Raw genomic sequence first — 24,305 nt, 5'->3', positions numbered from 1 at the left:
GGAACTTTGGTGGTGGGAGCAGTGAATTACACACACATATGAGTATGAAACTATACCCCTGAAATCTTATAATTTTGTAAACAAATGTTAAATCATTGTTTAACATTGTTTAAACAAAAGTTATTGTTTAAATTATTTAGACATAGACCACAACAAGAAAGGACTAGAACAGCTTAGGGAACCCACCAAATCACCAGTGAGTGCAAACACATGTGGCTCATGGACAGACAGGAGCCTGGGGAGAGATTAAGTAGCTGGTAACAGTCCCTTAGTTTACCAGTTGAGACACCACCTTCAGTCTGTGTCACCAACAAAAAGACGGCTGAAGGGAGGAGAGGACTCCAGTAAGACTGACCAAATGTAACTGTGATTCTCCATTGCTGCTGCCCTCGGAGTCTGGAGAAGCAGTGGAGAGGCTGTGTGCTGACACCAGGGGACAGAGAACTAATCAATAAACTCAGGAGAAGATTTATACCTCAGTGGCCTAGCATGGGGCTGTGAGAGTTTCTTTGCATAATCACTAGATTATCTCTGCCACACCCTGCTTTATCTCTTGATCAGGAGTCAGTTATTAAGCTAAGAAGGCTACTTATAGTTTAAAAGCCCTCAGGCTCCCATAGCCTACAGGGAAGAAAAAAAAAAGAGGGTTTTAAGCCACTGAGCTCCAACTCATGGATTAAAATAATATTGAAATAACTGTCAATTTCCACAACTGTGAACCCTTTAAGTACCTTAATTAGACACAATTTAATCCAGGCAAGAGTGATCAGTAATTTGAAAAGTACTGAGAGAGGGACCTCACAACATACTATATAAAATGGTTAAACCAACAAGAAGAAATATTGGAGAAATGAACCAGGACAAGAGTCCAGCTAAAAGCCCCCTAAAGGGTGAAGCACAAAATAATGAGGTCAACATCCAAACATTAGTTAAGGAAATAATCATAGGAGTGAGCAAAGAGTTTGAAAGAATTGTCATCAGAAATGCAGAAACAACAAATGAGACTCTGGAAGAAAATACTAATTATCTCAAGGTTATGAGAGAGCTAAAAGCTGAAATAGCTGAGCTAAGAACACAACCAGCTGAACAAGCTAAAACAGTATCAGAACAGGGTAACAAAATAGATAAACTCCAGAAAACAGTAGAGGGGAGAGAGAGTAGAATAAATGAGACTGAACACAGAATTAGCAAGGTCTAGGATGAATTAGAGACAACTAAAAAAGAAGTAAGAGATCTCAAAGAGATTAAGAGATACTGAAAACAACAACAGAGACCTATGGGATGACTTCAAAAGAAATAATATATGTATTATTGGCTTATCAGAGGAAAAAAGAGAGGGAGGGGAAGAAATCATTCTTCAGAACTTCTCTAATATAGACAACAAAAAAGACATAAAGGTTCAAGAAGAACAGAAGGTCCCAACCAGAATTAACCCACTTAAAGACACCAAGACACATCATATTTAGAATAGAAAGGAGTAAGGATAAAGAAAGGATCCTGAAGTCTGCAAGAGTAAAAACAGTCACCTACAGAGGAAAACCCATAAGATTAGCAGCAGACTTCAAACAAACACTACAGGGTAGAATAGAATGGCAAGATATCTATCGAGTGCTCAATGAGAAAGGCTTTCAACCAAGACTACTGTATCCTGCTAGATTGTCATTCAGACTAGATGAAGACATAAAAACTTTCTCAGAAAAGCAACAGTTGAAAGAATCAACTATCGCCAAACCTGCCCAAAAGAAAGTTCTGAAAGGTCTCCACCATAAATATGTCATAAATCAGAACACTCTAAAAATCTACAAGAATGGCATTAAAATATCTTTAATCTTTGATATCAATAAATGTTAATGGCCTGAATTCACCTATTAAAAGGCACAGAGTAGGAAGATAGATCAGAAAACACAATCCAACAATATGCTGTCTACAGAAAACCCACCTAAATCAACAAGACAAACACAGACTCAAAGTGAAAGGATGGAAAACAATCATACAAGCCAATGGCCCAAATAAAAGGGCAGGAAAAGCTATTTTCATATCTTACATGATAGACTTTAAAATAAAATTTTTAAAGATAGACATGGGGAGCACTTAATGCCCAGTGGATCAGTCAATCAAGAGGACTTAACAATTATTAACATCTATGCACCCAATGAGAAGCCATCTAAATACACCAAACATCTACTGAAGAGCTACAGCAATGTAATAACAGCAACACAGTCATAGTTGGGGACTTCAACACCCCACTCTCTCAACTTGACAGATCATCCAGGCAGAAAATCAATAAAGGCACAAGGGAGCTAAATGAGGAGATAGATAAACTAGAACTATTAGACATTTTCAGAATCATTCATCCCAAGAAACTGGAATACACATTTTACTCAACTCCACATGGGTCATTCTCAAAGACAGACCATATGTTAGGCCACAAAGACAGCATCAGCAAATTCAAGAGCATTTAAATCATCCCAAGCATCTTCTCAGAATACAGTGGAATTAAACTAACACTTAACAATCAACAAAAGATTAGTAATAGTCCCAAAATGTGGAAGCTCAACAGTACACTACTTAACAACTACTGGGTCAAAAATAAATAAAGGAAGAAATCAAAATTTTTTGAAAGAGTTCAAAGAAAATGAAGACACAAGCTATCAAAATATTTGGGACACAGTTAAGGCAGTACTTACTTAGAAGGAAGTTCATGGCCATACAAGCACACATTAAGAAACAAGAAAAAGCACAAATAAACAGCCTGATTGCACATCTTAAAGACCTAGAAAAAGAAGAAGAACAAAGGAACACTAAAACAACCAGAAGGATGGAAATAACTAAAGTTAGGGCAGAAATCAATAACACTGAAAATAAGAAAACAAAATATCAACAAAAGTAAATGTTGGTTCTTCGAAAGAGTGAAAAAAATCAACAAACCTTTAGCAAGACTCACAAAACAAAAAAAAGGGAGAAGACACAAATACACTGGATAGTAAATGAAAGAGGAGATATCACAACAGACACCACAGAAATTCAGCATATCATGCGAGACTTCTATGAACAACTCTATGCCACCAAGCTAGAGAACCTGGAAGAAATGAACGATTTCCTAGATACCTATAAACTTTCAAAACTAAATAAAGAGGAACTAGATAACATGAACAGGCTCATCACAGCTAAAGAAATTGAAACAGTTATCAAAAACCTTCCCAAGAATAAAAGTCCTGGACCAGATGGTTTTACAAATGAATTCTACAAAACCTTTAAAGAAGAACTAATACCTCTAGTTTTAAAAGTCTTCCAGAAGATTGAAGACACAGCAATACTCCCGTCCAGCTTCTATGAAGCCAACATCACTTTGATACCAAAAGCAGACAGGGACATAACCAAAAGAGAAAACTAAAGACCAGTATCTCTGATGAACATAGATGCTAAAATATTGAACAAAATTCTAGCCAAACGGATATAGCAATATATTAAAAATATTGTTCATCATGACCAAGTGAGGTTTATCCCAGGCATGCAAGGTTGGTTTAATATACGCAAATCAATCAGTGTTATCCAACACATCAATAAAAGCAAGCCCAAAAACCACATGGTCATATCAGTAGATGCAGAGAAAGCCTTTGACAAAAACCAATATCCCTTTATGATCAAAACACTACAAAAAATGGGAATAGATGCAAAATTCCTGAAGATAGTGGATATAGCAAACCTATAGCCAACATTATACTCAATGGTGAAAAACTGGAAGCATTTCTGCTCAGATCAGGTACTAGACAGGGCTGCCCACTATCACCATTACTATTCAACATAGTGTTGGAAGTTCTTGCCATAGCAATCAGGCAGGAGCAAGGAATAAAAGGCATACAGACTGAAAGAGAAGAAGTCAAACTCTATTTGCAGATGACATGATTGTATACATAGAAAAACCTAAGGAATCCAGCAAGAAGCTTTTGGAAATCATCAGGCAATACAGTAAGGTGTCAGGCTACAAAATTAACATACAAAAGTCAGTGGCATTCCTCTACACAAATACTAAGTTAGAAGAAGTTGAAATCCAGAAATCAATTCCTTTTACTATAGCAACAAAAACAATAAAACATCTATGAAAAAAAACTAACCAAAGAAGTGAAAGGCTTATATACTGAAAATTATGAGTCACTGCTCAAGGAAATTGAAAAAGACACAAAAGAAGGGGGTTGGGCAGTGGCACAGTGGGTTAAGCGCATGTGACGCAAAGCGCAAGGACTGGCTTAAGGATCCCAGTTCGAGCCCCCAGCTCCCCACCTGCAGGGGAGTCGCTTCACAGGCAGTGAAGCAGGTCTGCAAGTGTCTATCTTTCTCTCCCCCTCTCTGTCTTTCCCTCCTCCCTCCAATTTTCTCTGTCCTATCCAACAACAAACAACATCAACAATGGCAATAATAATAACCACAACAAGGGCAACAAAAGGGGGGGGGGAATGGCCTCCAGGAGTGGTGGATTCATGGTGTAGGCACCGAGCCCAGCAATAACCCTGGAGGAGGAAAAAAAAAAGACACAAAAGAAGTGGAAAGATATTCCATGTTCATGGGTTGGCAAAATTAACAACATCAAAATGAATATACTACCCAGAGCCATATACAAATTTAATGCTATCCCCATCAAGATCCCAACCACAGTATTTAGGATAATATAACAAATGCTACAGCTGTTTATCTGGAACCATAGAATTGCCAAAATAATCTTGAGAAGAAAGAGCATAACTATAGGCATCACACTCCCAGATCTCAAATTGTATTATAGAGCCATTGCAATCAAAACTGCTTGGTCCTGGAACATGAATAGACACACTGACCAGTGGAATAGAATTGAGAGCCCAGAAGTAAACCCCCACACCTATGGACATCTAATCTTTGACAAAGGTGCCCAGACTATTAAATGGAGAAAGCAGAGTCTCTTCAACAAATGGTGTTGTAAACAATGGGTTGAAACATGCAAAGGAATGAAACTGAACCACTATATATATCACCAAATATAAATGTAAATTCCAAGTGGATCAAGGACTTGGATGTTAGACAAGAAACTGTCAGATACTTAGAGGAAAATATTGGCAGAACTCTTTTCCACATAAATTTTAAAGACATCTTCAATGAAACAAATCCAATTACATAAAAGACTAAGGCAAGCATAAACTTATGGGACTACATCAAATTAAAAAGCTTCTGCACAGCAAAAGAAACCACTACCCAGACTAAAAGACCCCTCACAGAATAGGAGAAGATCTTTACATGCCATACATCAGACAAGAGGCTAATAACCAAAATACATAAAGAGCTTGCCAAACTCAACAACAAGAAAACAACCCCATCCCTGCAGGGGAGTCGCTTTGCAAGTGGTGAATCAGATCTGCAGATGTCTTTCTCTCCCCCTCTGTCTTCCCCTCCTCTCTCCATTTCTCTCTGTTCTATCCAACAATGATATCAATAACAACAACAATAACGACAACAATAAAAAAGGGCAACAAAATGGAATAAATAAATAAATAAATAAAATAAATAAAAGAAATGGACCTACCCTGTGATCCTGCAATTCCTCTCCTGGGGTTATATCCTAAGGAACCCAACACACCATCCAAAAAGATCTGTGTACATAAATGTTCTTAGCAGTTTCTAAAACCTAGAATAGCCAAAACCTAGAAGCAACTCAGGTATCCAACAACAGATGAGTGGCTGAACTACTGAGCTATTAAAAATGGTGACCACCATTTTTAGCTGATCTTGGATGCACCTTGAAAAACTCATGTTAAGTGAAATAAAGAGAAACAGAAGGATGAATATGGGATGATCTCACTCTCAGGCAGAAGTTGGAAAACAAGATCAGAAGAGAAAACACAAGTAGAACCTTAACTGGAATTGACATGTTGCAACAAAGTAAAAGACTCTGGGCTGGGTGGGGGAAGAATACAGGTCCAAAAAGGATGACAGAGGACCTAGTGGGGCCTTGTATTGTTATATGGAAAACTGGGAAATGTTATGCATGTACAAACTATTGTATTTATTATTGAATGTAAAACATTAATTCCCCAATAAATAAATTTAAAAAATATTTAGAACTAATTGTATGATGAAAGTAGATGTTTAGTGGTGATCATGCTAAGTGAAAAAAGAGTTTAAGAGCAACTACCTAATGGTTTATTTAAAATGTAGAACACAGACGAGTAAAACAAATGGCCATGCAAAAAAAAGAAAAAGAAAAAGAAAAAGAAAAGAAAGAAAGTTACCAAATTGTCTCTTGGACTTTGTGAGAACTATGTCAGTTTTGTGGAAGATGTGATATCTACAGATACCATGTGTGAGTGTGTAATTAAACTTGTAAAATCTTATAACTTTGTAAAACACTGTTAAATCACTTGTAAAAGTAATTATCAGTTAATTCTTTTTTTAATTTTTATTTTATTTTATTTTATTTTATTTTGCCTCCAGGGTTATTGCTGGGGTTATTGCATGAGTCCACTGCTACTGGAGGCCATTTTCCCCCCCTTTTGTTGCCCTTGTTGTTGTAGCCTTATTGTGTCTATAATTGTTGTTGTTGATGTCATTCATTGTTGGATAGGACAGAGAGAAATCAAGAGAGGAGGGGAAGACAGAGAGGGGGAGAGAAAGATAGACACCTGCAGACCTGCTTCACTGCCTGTGAAGTGACTCCCCTGCAGGTGGGGAGCTGGGGGCTCGAACCGGGATATTAACGTCGGTCCTTGCCCTTCACGCCATGTGCGCTTAACCCACTGTGTTACTGCCCAACCCCCTCAGTAAATTATTTATGCTAATACAAAAGCCACCAGACCCAGTTCCCTCACTATCTGTATACCAAGGGTCCTCTAGCCTCACATCCTTTTTGCTTCTTCTTATCACCACTAACAGGAAATGCTAGAAGGACTAAGGGAAGACTCTTACCAACAGACTCAAGTAGAGGTCTTCAGCTAGTTGTTCCTCCTATATTTTATGTTTCAGTCTATAGGTTGAGGATAAATAGATGATAAGTAGATAGATTCCAGAGTTAGGATCTACCACAGCTCATCTGACTCAATTGAGAACTCAAGACTATCCCAGGAATCAGAGGCCAACTTGTAGGAGGTTCGTGGCAGGGTGACAGTACTCACGTGGTTAGGGTATTCAGGCCACAGGCTCTCATCTTCAGCAAGCGGTCCTTCCAGTATTCCTTGGGTACCCGGAAGTAGTGCATGGAGCCCCCAAAGATCCAGAAGGTGGAGTCCTCCAACATGAAGTTCTGGCCATTGGCCTGCAACCCTTTGTGCCGGTGTCTCAGCCACAGAGGGATCAGGCTGCGCCAGTTCAATCTGGAAAGAGAGGCATCTGGATGTTTGGAAGGCCATCTTCAGAGTGAGTAGAAACATGGGGACAGACATCCAGAATTGCCTCCATTATAGACCCTCAGTGCTTCTTTCTCCAAAGAGCCCGCTTGGGGCCAGGCAGTAGCACATCCAGTTGAGTGGACATGTCAACATAAGGAAGGACTAGGTTGTTGGGTTTTTTTCCCCCTATGGTCCTGCCATCTTTCTTTTTTTATATTTACCTATTTTCCCTTTTGTTGCTCTTGTTTTTTATTGTTGTTATTTATGTCATCATTGTTAGGACAGAGAGAAATAGAGAGAGGAGGGGAAGACAGAGAGGGGGAGAAAAAGATAAACACCTTCAGACCTGCTTCACTGCCTGTGAAGTGACTCCCCTGCAGGTGGGGAGCTGGGGGCTCAAACCAGGATCCTTCCACCTGTCCTTGCACTTCGCACCACGTGCGCTTAACCTACTGCACTACTGCTCGACTCCCAAGGACTAGAGTTTAAGCCCCCAATCTCCACCTATGGGGGTGGGGTGATGATTGTGGGGGGATTCTCAAGCAATGAAGCAGTGCTTCAGATGTTTCTCTTTCTGTCTGCCTCTCTATGTCCCACCTCCCCTCTCAATTTCTCTCTACCCTATCAAATAAAATAAAGGGGTAAAATGGTAGTGGGGAACAATGGATTTGCCAGACAGGCACCATGCTTCAATAAAAAAATGAATAAATATAAATGTATATTTTTTTACCACAGCACTGCTCAGCTCTGGCTTATGGTGGTACAAGATTGAAACTGGGACTTTGGAGCCTCAGGCATGAAAGTCTCTTTGCATAACCATTATGCTATCTACCTCATCAATAAATTATTTTTTAAAAGGGGCCTGTTTTTAGGGCACCAGGAAAAACTCCCCCACCCCCACCTCACCAAACCCTGGAAGGAGTCTTTCATTGATACATGGAATCGTTCATCGATACATGGAATCGATACATGGATATCACTCATTCATCTACAGGGAAGAACAACTGAGACTGAGCTAGAACCAAGACAAACATATTCAGCATGGACACAGTGCTAACAGGAGGGCAGGCAGGAGCACATGGGGGAGAAAGGGCTCACAGGAGGTTACTGCTAGGGAAACAGGGGACTCAGCAGTCATGGGGACAGGGGTAGCACATGGGTTCCTATAATGGCCAGCTCTTCTAGGCCATTTGACTAAATATCAAAGCAGCAAATATTTCAAATAGTACCTCTGAGCCCCCTGATGGTCACAGCTGCCCTGCTGGAGGTATAGACGCCTGGAAGAGGTATCTGGGTTAGAAACTGCAGCAATTCACAATTATCTGCCAACAGAGTATCAACTGAGAGATGACCAGCAAAACACAAAGCCCCAGCTGGGAAGTTTATGGGAAAGAGTCAGTTCCTGAGAAACAATCTCTTAGCATCTCCTACAAACATCCCAGGAAGCCCACTCCAACTGATCCCTCATGACTCAATGCTCCTGGAACTCCTCCCCTTTCTATATGGCCTCCTGGTGACAGTAAGGGAAAGCTAGTAAGAGAAACTAGAAAGCAGGAAAAGTTTCAAACCAGAAGTTAAGGAAAGTTGGAGACAAAAAATAAAAGTATAAGTAAGTCTGTGGCAAAAGCACATTTTAAATGAACCTTGAAACTCCTGCTGAGCCACCTGCCTGGCACATTTATGTTTTATATAAGAGAGACGTGCCAAAGCACTGCTCCACTGTGCATGGATCTCCATTTGTCTTGTGTTTGTTGCTCTCATGTGCCAGAGGTCAGACGCATGGCCTCATAGGTGCAAAGCATGTGATCTACCTTTGTGCCATCTACTTGGTCCAAAAGCAAAATTTTGATGATGCCTTCCCCACCCACTATGAGGTAGATTCTTACACTAGAGGACATACAGCCCAATAGGTTTCCTCTGCAGGAAAAAAAAAAAAAAAAAGTTAAAAAGCTAAACTGCTAAGGGTAGCATTCTTGATTGTGGATTGGACAATTCAGTGTCCCCCACTACCACCCCAAAGGGGCAGCTATCTGGGCCTATGGTGGGTGGTAAGGAGGTTTGGGGTCACACAGATAGCACATTCTAAAAGCTAACACTCCCCCATGCCCCAGGTTGTCTGTTCCTTCCCACTGTCTGCCATCTCCACTACCAGTAGTCTCCTCCACTATGTCAGCCAGCTTCTCCTGTACCTACAATGTCAAGTGCTTTATCTTAGTACATAAACTCTTTTTTTTTTTCATTATTAGTGCTGAGGATTGGTGCCTGCACTAGGAATCCATCACTCCCAGCAGTCATTTTTCCTCTTTTATTTTTTCTTTCTAATTTGTTAGTAGATAGGACAAAGAAATTGAGAGAGGAAGAGGAGATAGAGATGAAGAGAGAAAAATAGATACCTGCTTCATCACTTGTGAAGCATCCCCCATGCAGATGAGGAGAGGGAGCTCAAACCCAGGTCCTTATACATGGTAATATGTACACTTAACTGGGTGCTTCATAGCCCAACACCCCCCCAGAACATAATCTCATACACCCTACACTGCAAAGCTGCCAGAGTCCTGCTATTACAGGGGAACCAATTTTTGTTATTTATTAATTATTTATTTAGTCATTCATTTAATTTGATAGGACAGAGAGAAATAGAGAAGGGAGGGCAAAACAGGGAGAGAGAAGATAGACACCTGCAGCTCTGATTCACTACTCGTGAAGCTTCCCCCATCCCCTGCAGACTATTGTACATAACATCTGTGTTCAACTGGGTATGCCACTACCCAGGGCCCATAGGGCCACCATTTCTAACATTACTTAGTAATAACACATTACAGCTTGTTCTTTCCCCTCAGGAAAGAATTTCTGGCCAAAGCCTGCTTATGGTGCCTATGAGGACACACACTCTTCCCTACCCTCCTCTCTCTTGAGTGATCACCATTCAGTGTCACTTGATCCACAATAAAGCATACACAGAGACAGGACCAGGCTGATCCCTGGGTGTGTGATCCCCTCAGTCACACAGAACCACTCTCAGAGGACCTCATACATGGTTTCAGACACTTTTCTCCTCATATCCAACTTCTTACTAATTTTTATACAAGGGTTCCACATTTTCTTTGTGCACTGGGTCCACAAATTAAGTAGACAGGCCTAGCAATGGCAGAGAAAGAAACACACAAGTAATTGTTGAATTGAGAATGATTTAAGTCATTTGGTTGGAGTTAAAGAAGGTGTCACACAGGGTGTTAGGCACACTGGGCTAAGTGCACAGAGTACAAAGCGCAAGGATCCATGCAAGGATCCTGGTTTGAGCGCCTTGAGGGAGGACACTTCACAAGTGGTGAAGCAGGTCTGCAGGTATCTTTCTTTCTCCTCTATCTCCCTATCCTCTCTCAATTTCTCTCTGTCCTAGCCAATAAAATGAGGGGAAAAAAAAGGTTGCCAAAAGTAGTGGGCACATAGTGCAGGCACTGAGCCCCAATGATAACCCTGGAGGCAAAAAGAGAGAAAGATGTCACACAGAAGATGACATGCTCACTGGGTCTTGAAAGAGGGGGGCATAAGAAAGCTGGGGACACTTTGGACAAAAGCACACGACAGGGAGGGAAACTTTAGGAAACAGAAGCAGACAGATGAGGAGGTTTTGAGATGTCCACTTGAGCTTGGCATAGTGTGGGCCTGAGGAGAGCACTCTCCTTAACAGTCCACACAGATAGACTTATAGAACAATGAGAGTAACTTTATCTCTGTGAAAAGAGAATCATAAAAAACACTGGAAATATATATTGTGTATCTGTTCTCATCATTTCATGTTTCTAGTAATTTTTATGGCGTTATATAAAATTAGTGTTGTTTTTTTTTAATGAAGGCAAGAAAATGATTCTTTGGACAAAAAAATAGCTCACTTGGATAGTGCTCTGCTTTGCCATGTGTGTGACCCAAGAAAGACAGAATAACAACAAACCCTCTCAAAGGAACAAAACAAAAATCAGAAAAGAAAATTGGTTCTTTGCTACAGACAGATTGAGAAGTGCTGTTCCAGTCTGAAGAATGGTATAGGCACAGCAGATATAGTTCTAGATAGAGACTTGAGCACAAACACACTGACCAATGACCAGATCAATGCAGAAGGGAGAGAGACTATCACAGTGTAATCATTCCTCAGGGGACTTCCAACACTTCACTGAAGTCAGAAGAGAGGGATGGGTTTAGGCACATGGTTATCAAAAATGGTAGCAAATGCTGATGATCATGGAGAAAACCGGCCTAGCATCAGCCCTGCCCAGGGAACTCAACCTGCTGTGCAGCTGCTGATCTCTTTCAAAAGTTCCTCCACAGATCCTATCAGGTGAGGATGACAACCATTGATCTAGAATGTTTCTTCAGGTGAGACTGGGGCCAATCGAGGACCCTATAGAGACAGCAGAGCAGGATGCCAAGATGGAAAACAGTGTCATAGGCATCACTGGTCACATGGGAATCTTGCCCAGAGTCACTTACAGTCAAAGAAAATTAATGTCACCTTCTCTTTCCTTTTCACAGTGCTCAAAACCCCATAGTTCTGCAACAAAATAGTTGGCCTGGAAGGCAGACTCCAAACTGAATAAATTATCACAACTCTCCTGCTCTACTAAGAAAAATTTCATGCTCCAAGTGAATTATAAGTGACATTTAGGACACAATTCTTCCAAAGGATAATTTATATGGGGGAATGAAAATAAAATAGTATTTGCAGGAAGAGAGTCTGGCAATGAACCTGATGCTGTCACTAGCCATTTGGACCTGAGCCTCTTCCTATGTAGAGTGGGGCCAGTGCCTGTGCTGGCTATTCTCAAAGACTCCTCAAGGGTCAGGTGCATGCATTATATTCTAGGATGTGCTAAGAGACTTGTCACTAATTGAAATAAACTTATTTTATCTGCTTTACATATTAGAGAAAGAACAGCCTCAGTGGGGTTTTTATGCTTCCAATATAGAATAATCTCACACTTTGCATTTCATCCCATTCAGCTCAGTCTATTTTTTATGTGTTGGACTTTGCACTGAGTCATCTCATTCCTATTTCTAACATTTTACAATGAGAGATCTGTCCACTGGGATCCTATCAGGCCTACCAGGCCCATCAGCAAGTAGTATGCCAACTCCAGCAACAGGTCTGCCTTCTGTCTTTGTGTAGCCTAGAAGCTGAGTATGGTTTTCAGTCTTGAATCTGTAAAATAATAATTTGGTACACACACACACACACACACACACACACACACACACAGCTGTCTAACCTTCACATTGAACTCTATAAATAGTTTTACTGACAAGTCCCAGCCCCAGTGCATTTTGCTGATAAGTATCAGCATTGTTTATATACACAACGTGTGTCTGCTTTGGAGGACATAGTAAAGCTGTTGGCACAGAGGTGAGCTGTCAAGTTGAAAACACTTGAAAACACTGCCTGGTGTTTTATAAGAAACTTCCCTCCCTGCCCTGGAACAAGAGTCCCTGGATACTAAAAGGAGATCTCAATCACCCCACCCCCATGCCCACTGTGACCAGCCAGCCCCTTGTTCTGGCTCTTTTCTTTAGTCCCCTTTGATTTTGACAAAGATACCCCCCAAAAGGCACACCCTGCCTCCATGTCCAGTCCCTGCTTCACCAGGCTAAATGAACAGCTTGAGTGCTATCCTAGGACATCTGCCCTCCTAGCTCACCTCAGGCTAGAATGGAGGTAAAAGGGTCAGTAATTCTCTTCTTCAAAGGGGGGCATGCTGATGGCATAATGGTTAAAACAAATATACAAACATACAAACACGGACAGATACACATAGTCACTTTTTAAAATTTGTTTATTATGTATTGATAGAGACAGCCAGAAATTGGGAGGCAAAGGGAGATAGAGAGGGAGAGACACAGAGATACACCTGCAGCACTGCTTCACCACTCACAAAGCTTTCCCTCCACAGGTGGGGACCAGGGACTCAAACCTGGGTTCTTGCACATTGTAACATGTACTAGGTCAGGTGTGCCACCACCTGGCCCCCATACTTGCTTTTTTAAGACCAGAATACAATTTAGCAATCATCCAACCAGGGATCAATCCTCACTCACTGGTTAGAACTTCAAAAGAACTAACTTCTGTTCTTCCTAATCTTTCCAGAGCACATATAACAGACCCTAACTGCTGGTTGCAGGTGTATTTCCCAAGACCTGTGCATACTCTCTTCTCCATTCCCCTCCATCACAGAGGTATGGATGGGCTGGGGGCTACTCACTGTGATTCCCTCATTCCAGCAATTCCAGCTAGTTATACACACAACCTAATCTGCCCCCTAGCTGATGACAAGGCATTGGGAAACCTCCATCTAGGTTACATGACAGCTGTGCATGCCTCTACAGAGTATTTTCATCTGAAGATTTCTAGAAATCCAGAAACTCAGGCCTGAGAATGAGACTCACTGAATAAGAAGCTTCGTTTTAATCAGAACCCCCCCCCCCCCCCGGCTATTCCTGTCACTACCATATGCCAGAGTTAAGTGGTGCTCTAGAGCCTCTCTCTCTTTCTCTCTCTCTCTCTCTCTCTCTCTCTCTCTCTCTCTCTCTCTGTAGAAAAAGGAACCTGCATGAAACCATCAGTACAAACAACAAAAGCCGGTTGTTACAGGATTCCAAATTCTGAAGAGTTCAACTGTTTCCTCTCTGAGAATTTTCTGCTCATTTAGTAATGAGCAGTGTATTAGTGAAAGAGGTGAATTCATGGTAAATACGAGAATGATATACTGTGTTTCCCTGCAATATTCACAGTGAGAACATGAAATTATACTCATTGGAGGGTCATTAATACCAACCATGATCATTAGTACCAGTGATCCTAATAGTCACCTCCATAGTTCCCTGAGTAATTAACTTAGTAGTAGCAACAACAATGGAATGTAAACTGTGTGTTGATAGTGGGGTATTTTGAGGGGCCAAGAGACTACTTCTAAATCAAATTTCTTAACATGGAGCTGGGCAAGCCTTGAGGAAGCCCTGTGTATTCCTGCTGCTTTTATTCATGAGCAGTTAGTTCACCATAAACCATAAGTCCTGCTGAGGCTGTTTTAGTTTAATTATTTCTTTTTTCTTTTTGCCTGCCAGCACCACACACCTGAATAATTTTATGGCTCCCAGAAGACTTTTTAATTTCAGATAAAGAGAGACAGAGAGAGAGAAAGAGAGATTGATAGAGGAGATTGACAGAACTGTTCCACTCTTCATCAAGTTTCCCCTGGTGATGTGTATGGTGTTCCCAGATCAAACCCAGGTCCTCCAACGTGATAAAGTGTGTGCTTTACCTAGTGACCTACCTCTAGCCTTGACATTGTTTTTTTTAAATATTTATTTATTTATTCCCTTTTGTTCCCCTTACTTATTGTTGTAGTTATTATTACTGTTGTCATTGCTGTCGTTGTTGTTGTATAAGACAGAGAGAAATGGAGAGAGGTAGGAAAGACAGAGAAGGGGGAGAAAGACAGACACCTGCAGACCTGCTTCACCACCTGTGAAGCAGCTCCCCTGCAGGTGGGGAGCCAGGGGCTTGAACCAGGATCCATACACCGGTCCTTGTGCTTTGCACCACCTGCGCTTACTTAACCTGCTGCGCTACCGCCCGACTCCCAACACTGTTTTTTTGATGAGACTATTTCTGCTTTCTAGTTGGAACTTACATGAACATTCGCCCTTCCCCACTCCCACTCTGGGAATTCCTGTTTTCTGTGTATCATGGCTTCATTATAGGATCAATAACTTCTCAGTATTTAGAGTAAGCTGAGCAGCAGGCACTGGTAATGGTCCTGAATTATCAGGTTTGCTCTGCTCAAAACCATATTTTGTTAAGTCTATAAGATTCTAGAAGTCACATGTCAGAATCTCCCACAATATAGCAAGCCCTTTAGATTGATTCCTATTAATATCAGCTCCCTTCTTTCAAGTAGTAATGGAAACACTAAGCAGAGAACATGGGTCCTGAGTTCCCCATGTGGCAGCAAAAGCCTTTTTATACCATTACTAACTTTTGAGGACTGGTTCCTGGAAGGCTGGGTATTGTTGGAAATGGAGAGAAATGGGCAGGGCAAATGAGAAAGATGACATGCTCATAAACTTCTTTATGTAGAAAGGGCCTACAGCCAATGTTCTGCTTTCAGGGAGGGTCTTCAGGGAAGCTGGTGGGAGAAGAACCAGACCCAATCTCCTACTTGAATGAGCTCCCTAAAGGATGAGGTCTTACCAAGACATATCTAGAATATGTCTTGACTTGCTAAAGGCAGCTCTGAGGCAACTGTAAGCCCTGTTCAGTAGCTGGGGTCGCAATGAGTCAAAGAGGCTTCCCTTGAGCCACAGTCATGGCTTTCAGGCTTCTATTCTACTGCACAAGGTCTGACAAGATACAGACAGATACAGCAGGGACAACATGGTCAATTTGGAACAGACCAGGCCACATTTACATACATCCAGGCTGGCTGAGAGTATGAACATGCTGAGAGGGTATTGCAGAAACAGTGCTGTGGGTAGAGGAGATAGCATGATGTTTATGAAAAATTACTTTCCTGTCTAAGGCCCCCTTGCAATTCTATCCCCCACACCATCATAAGCCAGAGCTGATCAGTGCCTTTACCATTGGTCAGTCTCTTCTTCCATCTCTCTCCCTCCCCCTCTCTCTCTCATTTGTTTTATTTTAATGAAAGACAGCTACACACACACACACACACAGATTTTTTTTGATTAGAGCATTTGGTTCCTTAGGATGTATCACAAATGGTGGTGGAGGAGGATCTAGGCTGGGGCAAGAGTTTTGCAGAAAACTGAGAAATTTGACACATGAACCAACTGTATTTACCATAAACCATTAACCAACCCAATAAAAATAATTAAAAACAAAATAAAACATACTTTTAAAATTCAACATCTATACAAACCATTATTTTAAAAAGGAAGAAAGAATGCTATGATTCCCAGAATGTTAAATCCTAGCTGGTCCTGAGAGCTGGTTATTTGGGCACTATGCGCATGTCCTTGCTAATCTGAGACAAGGGTTTACAAATACAACCCAAGGTGCACTATGACCCTAATAGTGGAAAGTGAAATGAATCTGGGTCTGGAGCATCCTGTGAAAGGTACTGAGTAAGAAAACATTCTTTGCTCATCTAAAGTACTCAAGCCAGAGATCATCATTTTGATGACAGGTATCTGAAACTTCCCAAAGGACATTACAGGCAGTAATGTCCTCTCTGGGTCTGATAAACAAATTTCTCACCAGTGGCAAGACTGTTGCAGTCATAGGTTTCCATAAATCCTTGGACTTGCTGTTTCTCTAAGTTGTCCACTTAAGGATATTACCAGTTAGCACTCCTCCAATTATCAGTATTACCTCCAATTATCAGTATTACCAGTTAGCACTCCTCCAATTCAGCAGGGGTGTAAAGAGGTCTAAGGAGGGCACAGTCCAGTCTTTGACCCAAAGAAGCCACTGAGTAACCTTAATAGCTCAGAATAGTGCTGCTTCGTTTAATCCTTGAGCCCCAAGAGCCACAGCCCAGGGAAACAACATTCTGTCTGAGCTTCTGGCTGAGCTTCCTTATATGCACTCTTTGGCCTGCACCCATTGCTTTGGGCTCCAGTTCTGCATTAAATATTTCCACAGGGCCTGAACTTTCCAGCTTAAAAGTGAAGACAATCATTTTACAGAGGCATGAGGTCATTTTGCAGCAGTTTGTAGTCCATGGCACCACTGCAATCCTGGCACATTTGGCCTGCCTCTGAAAAGGTCTCTAAGTAAGCCCAGATTGGCCCACACCTGGGTCCCAGCACGAAAGCCCAGCACTCCTCCCTGACTCACAGCCTTGCTGGTGGTGGTTCAGGGGGCAATATTCTCTCATTACTGTAGGATGTTTACACTTCTTAGACCAAACTCTAGAAATAATCAGAAAGAAGGAGAAGAAAAAAACCTCATTCCTTATCAACCACATTATAGCAACAAAAAGTATCCTGATATCATGTATTCAATATCCAATAGGAGTATTTTCTATTGAATGTACCATAAATAGAAAAGGCATCATATCTCTACTTAGAAACTGGTGAAAACTCTGAAGATATCCCAGAAAGGTTCTCCTGATGCAAGACTGGTCTCAGATATGTTTGAGAGTCAGAATGAAGTGATTTCATGCAACAGGAAACAGCATAAATGTATTGATTTTTTAATGTGTTGATTTATTTATATGGATATATATATATATATATATATATATACCATATGTAAGACACAAAGAATCTATATACATTTTGAATAAAATTTCCCTCTTAGCCCAGAATCTTTTTATACTAGCCCAACAAAAAAATAATAAAATATGCTATTTTACTTACTTCTTTTTACTTACTTATTACCAGTGGCTATCAAAATCTGAAGTAAGTGTCTCATAAGGTCAGCAATTCTAGGTGCAGAAATACATCTAATAGTTGGGACTGGGTGGTGGCACACCTGGTTGAGTGCACATGTTACAGTGCACAAAGACCCAGGTTCGAGCCCCCAGTCCCCACCTGCAGGGGGAATGTTTTGCAAGTGGTGAAGCTGTGTTGCAGGTGTCTCTCTTTCTCTCCCTCTCTATTACCCCCTTCTCTCTTGATTTCTGGCTATCTCTATACAGTAAATAAAATAAAGATAATTAAAAAAGAAATACATCTAATAGTCACTGCAACTGTTCCCAGTAGCTACAAGATTGCAAGCAATCAATGCCCATCAACAGGGGACTGTTTAAATTATGTGCCTGACAAAGGGGGAGTGCCTGTGATTGTCTTCTACTATATGCAAAGAATACCTCTGGGAGAATATATTAGCAGGAATTATTTCTGCAGGAGGCAAGGAACCTAGGGGCTGGGAGTGGAAATTTATTTTTCCCTTTATATTATGTACATATTTCACCATATTCACACAGTAACTACTCACAAAACAAACTGTTCTGGAAGAAACCATCCCCACTAACCTTGCCAGTGTGAGGGTGCAGAAGCAGTGATGAAAGTACAAGGTAAGAGTTAGGATGCTTCCCTAAAGGGCAGATTCCTGTCAAGAAACATTTGCCTGGTTACCATGAGCCTTTGCACTTCTGTCCCAGACAATGGGAATTCTTTTTCAACAGTACCTTTATATCCAAAGCAGTAGAATTAAGCAGAAGGCAAAACTGAGTGAAGAAGACACAGCAAGTATTCAATACCAAGAGATCACACAGCAGGAAGATGGAGGTGGGGAGGTAGAATCCAGAATCCATTTCAACCATTTCAAGTACTAGATGTTCTGCAAGGATCTATGAGTTCTGGCATCTCCTGAGTTTTCACTAAAACAGCATTCGCTAGGGGTAGGTAGCATAATGGACATGAGTCTTTTCATCAAAGATTAAGTGCTTTTGTTTCACTTGCTACTTACCTGTTTGACTCTTTTGGCCAACTTTTGGCACTTCTGCTATACAACTATGCATTTATTTACCCATCCTTCTAGGTCACCCTTTTTTTTTTTTTCGCAAACTCTATGAACCCACCATTCCTGGTGGCCATTTTTCCTTTCTCTCTTTCTTTCTTTTTTTTTTTTTATTTGAAAGGGCTGGAGAGGAATTGACAGGGGAGGGAAAAATAGGGAGAAAGAAAGATAGACACTCGGGGTCGGGCGGTGGCGCAGTGGGTTAAGCGCATGTGGCCGCAAAGTGCAAGGACAGGCATAAGGATCCTGGTTCGAGCCCCCGGCTCCCCACCTGCAGGGGAGTCGCTTCACAGGCGGTGAAGCAGGTCTACAGGTGTCTATCTTTCTCTCCCCCTCTCTGTCTTCCCCTCCTCTCTCCATTTCTCTCTGCCCTACCCAACAACAAACAACATCAACAATGGCAATAATAATAGCCACAACGAGGCTACAACAACAAGGGCAACAAAAGGGGAAAAAATGCCCTCCAGGAGCGGTGGATTCATGGTGCAAGCACCGAGCCCAGCAATAACCCTGGAGGAAAATAAAAAAAGAAAAAAAGATAGATAATCACTCGTAGGCCTGCTTCACTGCCTTCACAGGTGCGGAACAAGAAATCTCCAACTCTTGAGTTACAAATTTACCAATAGGGCCCCTGCTCCGACTCCAGGCCATTCTGGCCCCTGAAGTTGTGGGCTAGCATGGCTGGAAAGAATCCCAGTACTTGCAGAGGGGTGGGGAGAGCCTCTCCTCCTGTCCCTGTATAAGCCACTGCCAAGATTCTTCCTGCTTCCACACTTGTATCAGAGACTCTAAAAAAAGCCACTTCCGTGATTTGGACATTTCACACTACAGGATGAAAAGGGGGGAGTTTTCAAAGAGCTCAAACATTCCAGGAACTATGAATCAGACCCCAGCAGAGAAGAGTCCTACAACAGATAAAGCTCATAAAACCGGCCACCTCACAGGAGCCCAGTAGGAGTGGCACAGCTGGTCCATATTCCCATGGAAAGCCAGTCTCCTGGCTATAATGAACCAAAGAAAGCAACCTGTGCACTTTGCTATGTTGCCTGCCTTACCAAGGAGGAGTTTCTAATTTCTCTCCCCCTTTCCTCTCTGACAAGAAGGACTTGAGGCCTGGACTCTAGAGAAGGCCAGTACACAATAGTAATAGAGACAGAGCTGAGTGACAGATGACCTTATGGTGGGGGGAAGGTTACTGGTGATTTTCCTCTCTTCTGACTTGTACCAACTAAAACCTCAGTTATGAGAGACATGCAGATTGCTGAAATATTGCTCAGTGATGCATTTATATCATGAGTGGGAACCAGACCTTGATAATATAAAATATGTCTACAGCCAAGCCACCCTAAACACACCCAATCTTATTTGATAATATCAAATGTGCATTCTTGTGTGCATAGAGGAGAGAAGAAAATGGGAGAGAAGCAGCTCAAAGCCATGGTTCCCATTGGTATACACATCCCAGACCTCAAAATGGGGTGTGCAAAAGGAGAAATGACAGGATTATAGTCTTCAGAAGTGCTTTTTTTCCCCTATAAAATGCAAGAAAGTGCAAACTAGTAAATGGTGGCAGAAACAAAAGAGAAGTGTGCTAGGGGATGGGGAGCAGAGAGAGAAGGAAGTGAGATGCCAAAGGGCATAAGGAAATTTGGGGAGCTATGGATATTCTCACTGTCTTAGCTATGGAGCATATATGCCAAATTTTCAAACTGTACAATTAAGCCTGCAGTATACTGCATGGTAAATACAGTACAATAAAGGTGTTTGTTTGTTTTTCTGTTCTAGTGTTGTTGTTGTTTTTTAATAAACCACAGAAGCAACATATAAAACTACTGTAGTAATATAAAGGTGTAAAATAATGGGGTCGGGTGATGGTGCACCAGGTTAAGCACACATAGTACTTACATAGACCAACCCATGCAAGGATCCCAATTCCAAGGACTCAGCTTCCCACCTACACCCGGGTTGCTTCACAAGTGGTGAAGCAGGTCTGTAGTTGTCTATCTTTCTCTCCCCGCCCCCTCCTCTCAATTTCTCTCTGTCCTGCCCAATAAAATGGGGGGGGGGATGGCTGCCAGGAACAGTGGGTTCCTAGTGCCAGCACCCAGCCCCATCAATAATGCTCTTCAAAGATCATCTTGATCCTCCTTTTTCTTGGATGTGTTGTCATCAGACAGCTATGATTGACCTTGAACCAGTCCAAGGTCAAGGTTCATGGGGAAAAAAATGCTGCAGCCTAGCAGACTACTCCTTCTCTCCCTCTCTTTCTCTCTCTCTCTTTCTCTCTCTCTCTCTCTCTCTCTCTCGCACACACACAGACACACACACACACACACACACACACACACACACACACCATAAAACTCGCTTTTTGAGGTATAGGCAAAGGGCTGGTGCTGAGTCCAATAGCTCAGCTCACAAAGCTGTCAGCTGACCAGCAGTTCCCATGTTACCTATATTCCACTGGCCACATTCACATCCCAACAACGGCTGGGAGAGGCCCCAACTTCCACTCAGTGACCCAGGCAGAGTCACAGAAGTACAAGAGGAAGCAACAAAGAACATTATCTCTAGCCTCCAAGGTGTGGGGGTCCAGCCCAAATATGACAAGGAATTGGGTAGAAAGTCTACCAATGCTTACTCTAAAGATGCTGAGGACATGGGAGGTAGCTCACCCAGTAGAGTGTGCCACATCATGTGCAAGGCCCTGGATTTCTGTCCCAGGAACCATACTGGAACATTATTATGATGAGAAAGCTCCACAGAAGATGGGACAATTGTGTGTGTGTGTGTGTGTGTTTTCAGGCTGTTTTTATCAAAAATACAAAGAAAAAAACTCTCCCTGACACCACATTAATTAATTAATTAATTAACTAAGAAATGGCATTGAACTTGGTTCAGAGCTTCTCTAGCCTCTTTCTTCCCTGCTGGAAGAGGGTAGCAGGAAAAACTGCCCTTCCTAAGCATGCCAAACTTCCTCAGGCTTTAGTCACAATTCTTAGTCCTCTGCTGCTAATCCCAGACAACCCCAATAAACCCTGAGCCACTTAACTACAGACACTCAGGTGGGAACACAGTCACCTTCATATCCTAGCTAACAATCTATCTTCTGTCCCATGAGACACTAACACACACTCAACCTCCTTGCTGTGCCTTTTCCCTCAGATGCACTGCCAGGCCCATCTCACTCAGCTATCCCTTTACCTCTAACAACAAGCAAACCACACAGTATGTACACCTCTCTGGGGTACATCTCTCTGTGATGCCCTGCTGTATGCTGGAGGTTCCTGCTGCCTCTGCTCTGAGTAATTCTTCTGGGGTTTGCATCAGCCTGGCACTAGGTGGAAGGCAGAGCATGCTACAAGAGCCAGGACCAGTCTTCAAAAGAAATGGATAAGAGAAATAAAATGACTCTTAAATTTTCTGGGTCACTGAGTAGGGAAAGCAAAAATTCCTTCTCCCAAACAACGTTAAGGCATCCTCACTACCTCCAAAACAAAGAAGGGACATAAATCTTTTCTAAAAGGGGATGAGGGAGAGGGTAAAAGGTAACAAAATTTCTGAGGTTTTTCCTGTGGCAGCAAAATAATATTGGGATATTTATCTCCGTAAAAAAAAAAAAAAAAAAAAATCTCACTGATCTTCCAGGAAAAATTCAGAGAAACTGGAGAGAGGAGAGAGAGAGAGATTGAGAGAGAGAGACAGAGAGAAGCTAAAGCTGAGGGGTGCTGTGCTCAATCTTTGAGTTCCTCCACCCTTAGTGTTTGGTGCCAAAGCATTTGATACTGCTGACCTGCCTTCCCAACAATGCTAGAGGTTTTGAATATGGAAAGTGCCAGGCATCGACCTGAAAGATATGACCAGGGCTGAAGAATCCTATAAATAAACACATTTTCGAAAAACTCTGGGCTGGGCCCCCCTCACAAGTTGTGGGTGAGTAAAAGCATTTTTTTTTTCTATCACTAAACACAACCAACCACTTGCCACAAACAACCCTTGGTGAGCTGTGAGCGTGGCCAGTGGAGGGAGAAGGGAACCTGGAGTGTGGCAAACTGCTAAATCGCCCAAAGCTGTAAACACTGGGGCGCTGGCGCCAAGGCATCTCTGAGAAGCCTCCCTGGTAGAAATGTGGGGGCTGACATCAGTAGATGGGGTGGGGGGGGGTACCCAAGGATGACTGGGGCTGAGAGATGCAGGACGCCAGGACTGTTGTGCAGAGGAAAGCAGCCTGGCAGCGCCCGGCGCCAGAAATAGGGGAGCCCCAGGGAAGTGGCGCCTGGGGACTGGGAGGGCGGCGGCTGGGACTCGGGGTGTGGGACGCTTCTCGGGGTTCGCAGGTCGCGGGGAACGTGGGCTCCTAGAGGCCGCCCCCCTCAGGTGAGGAGCAGGGGGAGCTCCAGGTGTGGAGGGCTGGGCTGCCGGGAGTCTGGCAGGTGCGGGCGGGGCTCTCTCACCTGCGGACCACCAGGAAGCCCACGATCACCAGCAGCAGGATTCCCAGCGTGCGCCCCGGCCTCCGCCGCACGCTCCACGTGGACATGGCGCGTCCCCAGCGCGCGAGACCCGAGCTCCCAGCCAAGCCAGCACTCTTGAGGTGCGCTGGGGGCTAGGCGCGAGGGACGGGGCTTGAAGAGGTGGGGCCTTGCACTGGTCGCCCAGGCAACCGAGCAGCTGCAGGCCCGCCGCTAGCACTTATTGGCCACGGTCTGTAGCTCCGCCCCCAGCGCCGGAGGCCGGGCAGGGCGGGGGCGGGGCTTCCTTGGGAGGTGTGGCGGGCTGCGAGACCCCGAGCTCTAGAGCCTTGGCGGTTCCGGCCTTCTGCCTGCCTGCTCTCTGAAGCTGTTTTCCTGCCTATAAGATATGCAAACAGGTGCAGGCAGAGTGGGCATTTGTTGCCAGTCTATTCTACTGTGGTTGAACTCTGAAAGTCAGCTCCCCCCACAGCTCCACTGTTTGCAAGCATGGATTAAAGACTCCCACAGGATCTCTTAAACCAGTTTCTGGAAAAAAGTTTTCAAATCGGCTTCTCATGTGAAAAGCCAGGACATTGTGTCATGTCCTCTAGGCCTAGTTTATGGTTTAGCGTGCTTCATGACTGACTAGCATGAGAGAGAGGATCCGTCAGCTGCAACAGTTAAGTTAAGCTGCACATGGCTTCCACCTGACTTGTTCTTGTCCTGACTCCCACCACAGCTTGCATTTATTTTTTTAAAATTATTATAAAGGTCCAGATAAAACTCTCACATTTTAGAAGCAGGTGAAGAAAATTCTTATTCTGGCACAGAAACATATTATGAAAATTAATTGGCAAAACTTAAGAGTTTTTAAACATAAGAATAACTGCATTATAGCGTATGTCTCATGTATCATTTAAAACCAGCCCAGCGTGTGTACACACTGCATACACTAATCCTACCCCTGAAAGCCCAATTCTATTCTTAACATTACAACTTTGACTCCCTGTACCTGATTTACTTATT

At 42.7% G+C, this 24,305-nt stretch overlaps 1 protein-coding gene across 4 annotated transcripts in view; it reads right to left on the bottom strand.

Annotated features, from left to right (window-relative positions):
• The window catches only part of LOC103121227 (beta-galactosidase-1-like protein 2), a 69,078-nt gene extending 45,578 nt beyond the window's left edge, over positions 1-23,500 (bottom strand). For 2 of the 4 annotated variants that reach the window (XM_016191944.2, XM_060179229.1), the window contains exons 1-2: positions 23,280-23,498; positions 7,134-7,331 (exon numbers count right to left, since the gene is read on the bottom strand). In XM_016191944.2, coding sequence (XP_016047430.1) covers positions 7,134-7,331; positions 23,280-23,365 — 284 coding nt within the window. In that variant the 5' untranslated portion in view covers positions 23,366-23,498. Of the gene's footprint in view, positions 1-7,133; positions 7,332-23,279 lie in introns of all 4 variants that reach the window. The other 2 variants (XM_060179228.1, XM_016191945.2) reach the window with 2 other exon arrangements.
• Between the last annotated feature and the right edge of the window lie 805 nt (positions 23,501-24,305).

The sequence above is a fragment of the Erinaceus europaeus genome, chromosome 20 (assembly GCF_950295315.1).
Source record: "Erinaceus europaeus chromosome 20, mEriEur2.1, whole genome shotgun sequence".
Taxonomy (NCBI): Eukaryota; Metazoa; Chordata; class Mammalia; order Eulipotyphla; family Erinaceidae; genus Erinaceus; species Erinaceus europaeus.
Note: the sequence above shows the minus strand (reverse complement) of the source record. Positions and strands in the feature narration are given on the sequence as shown.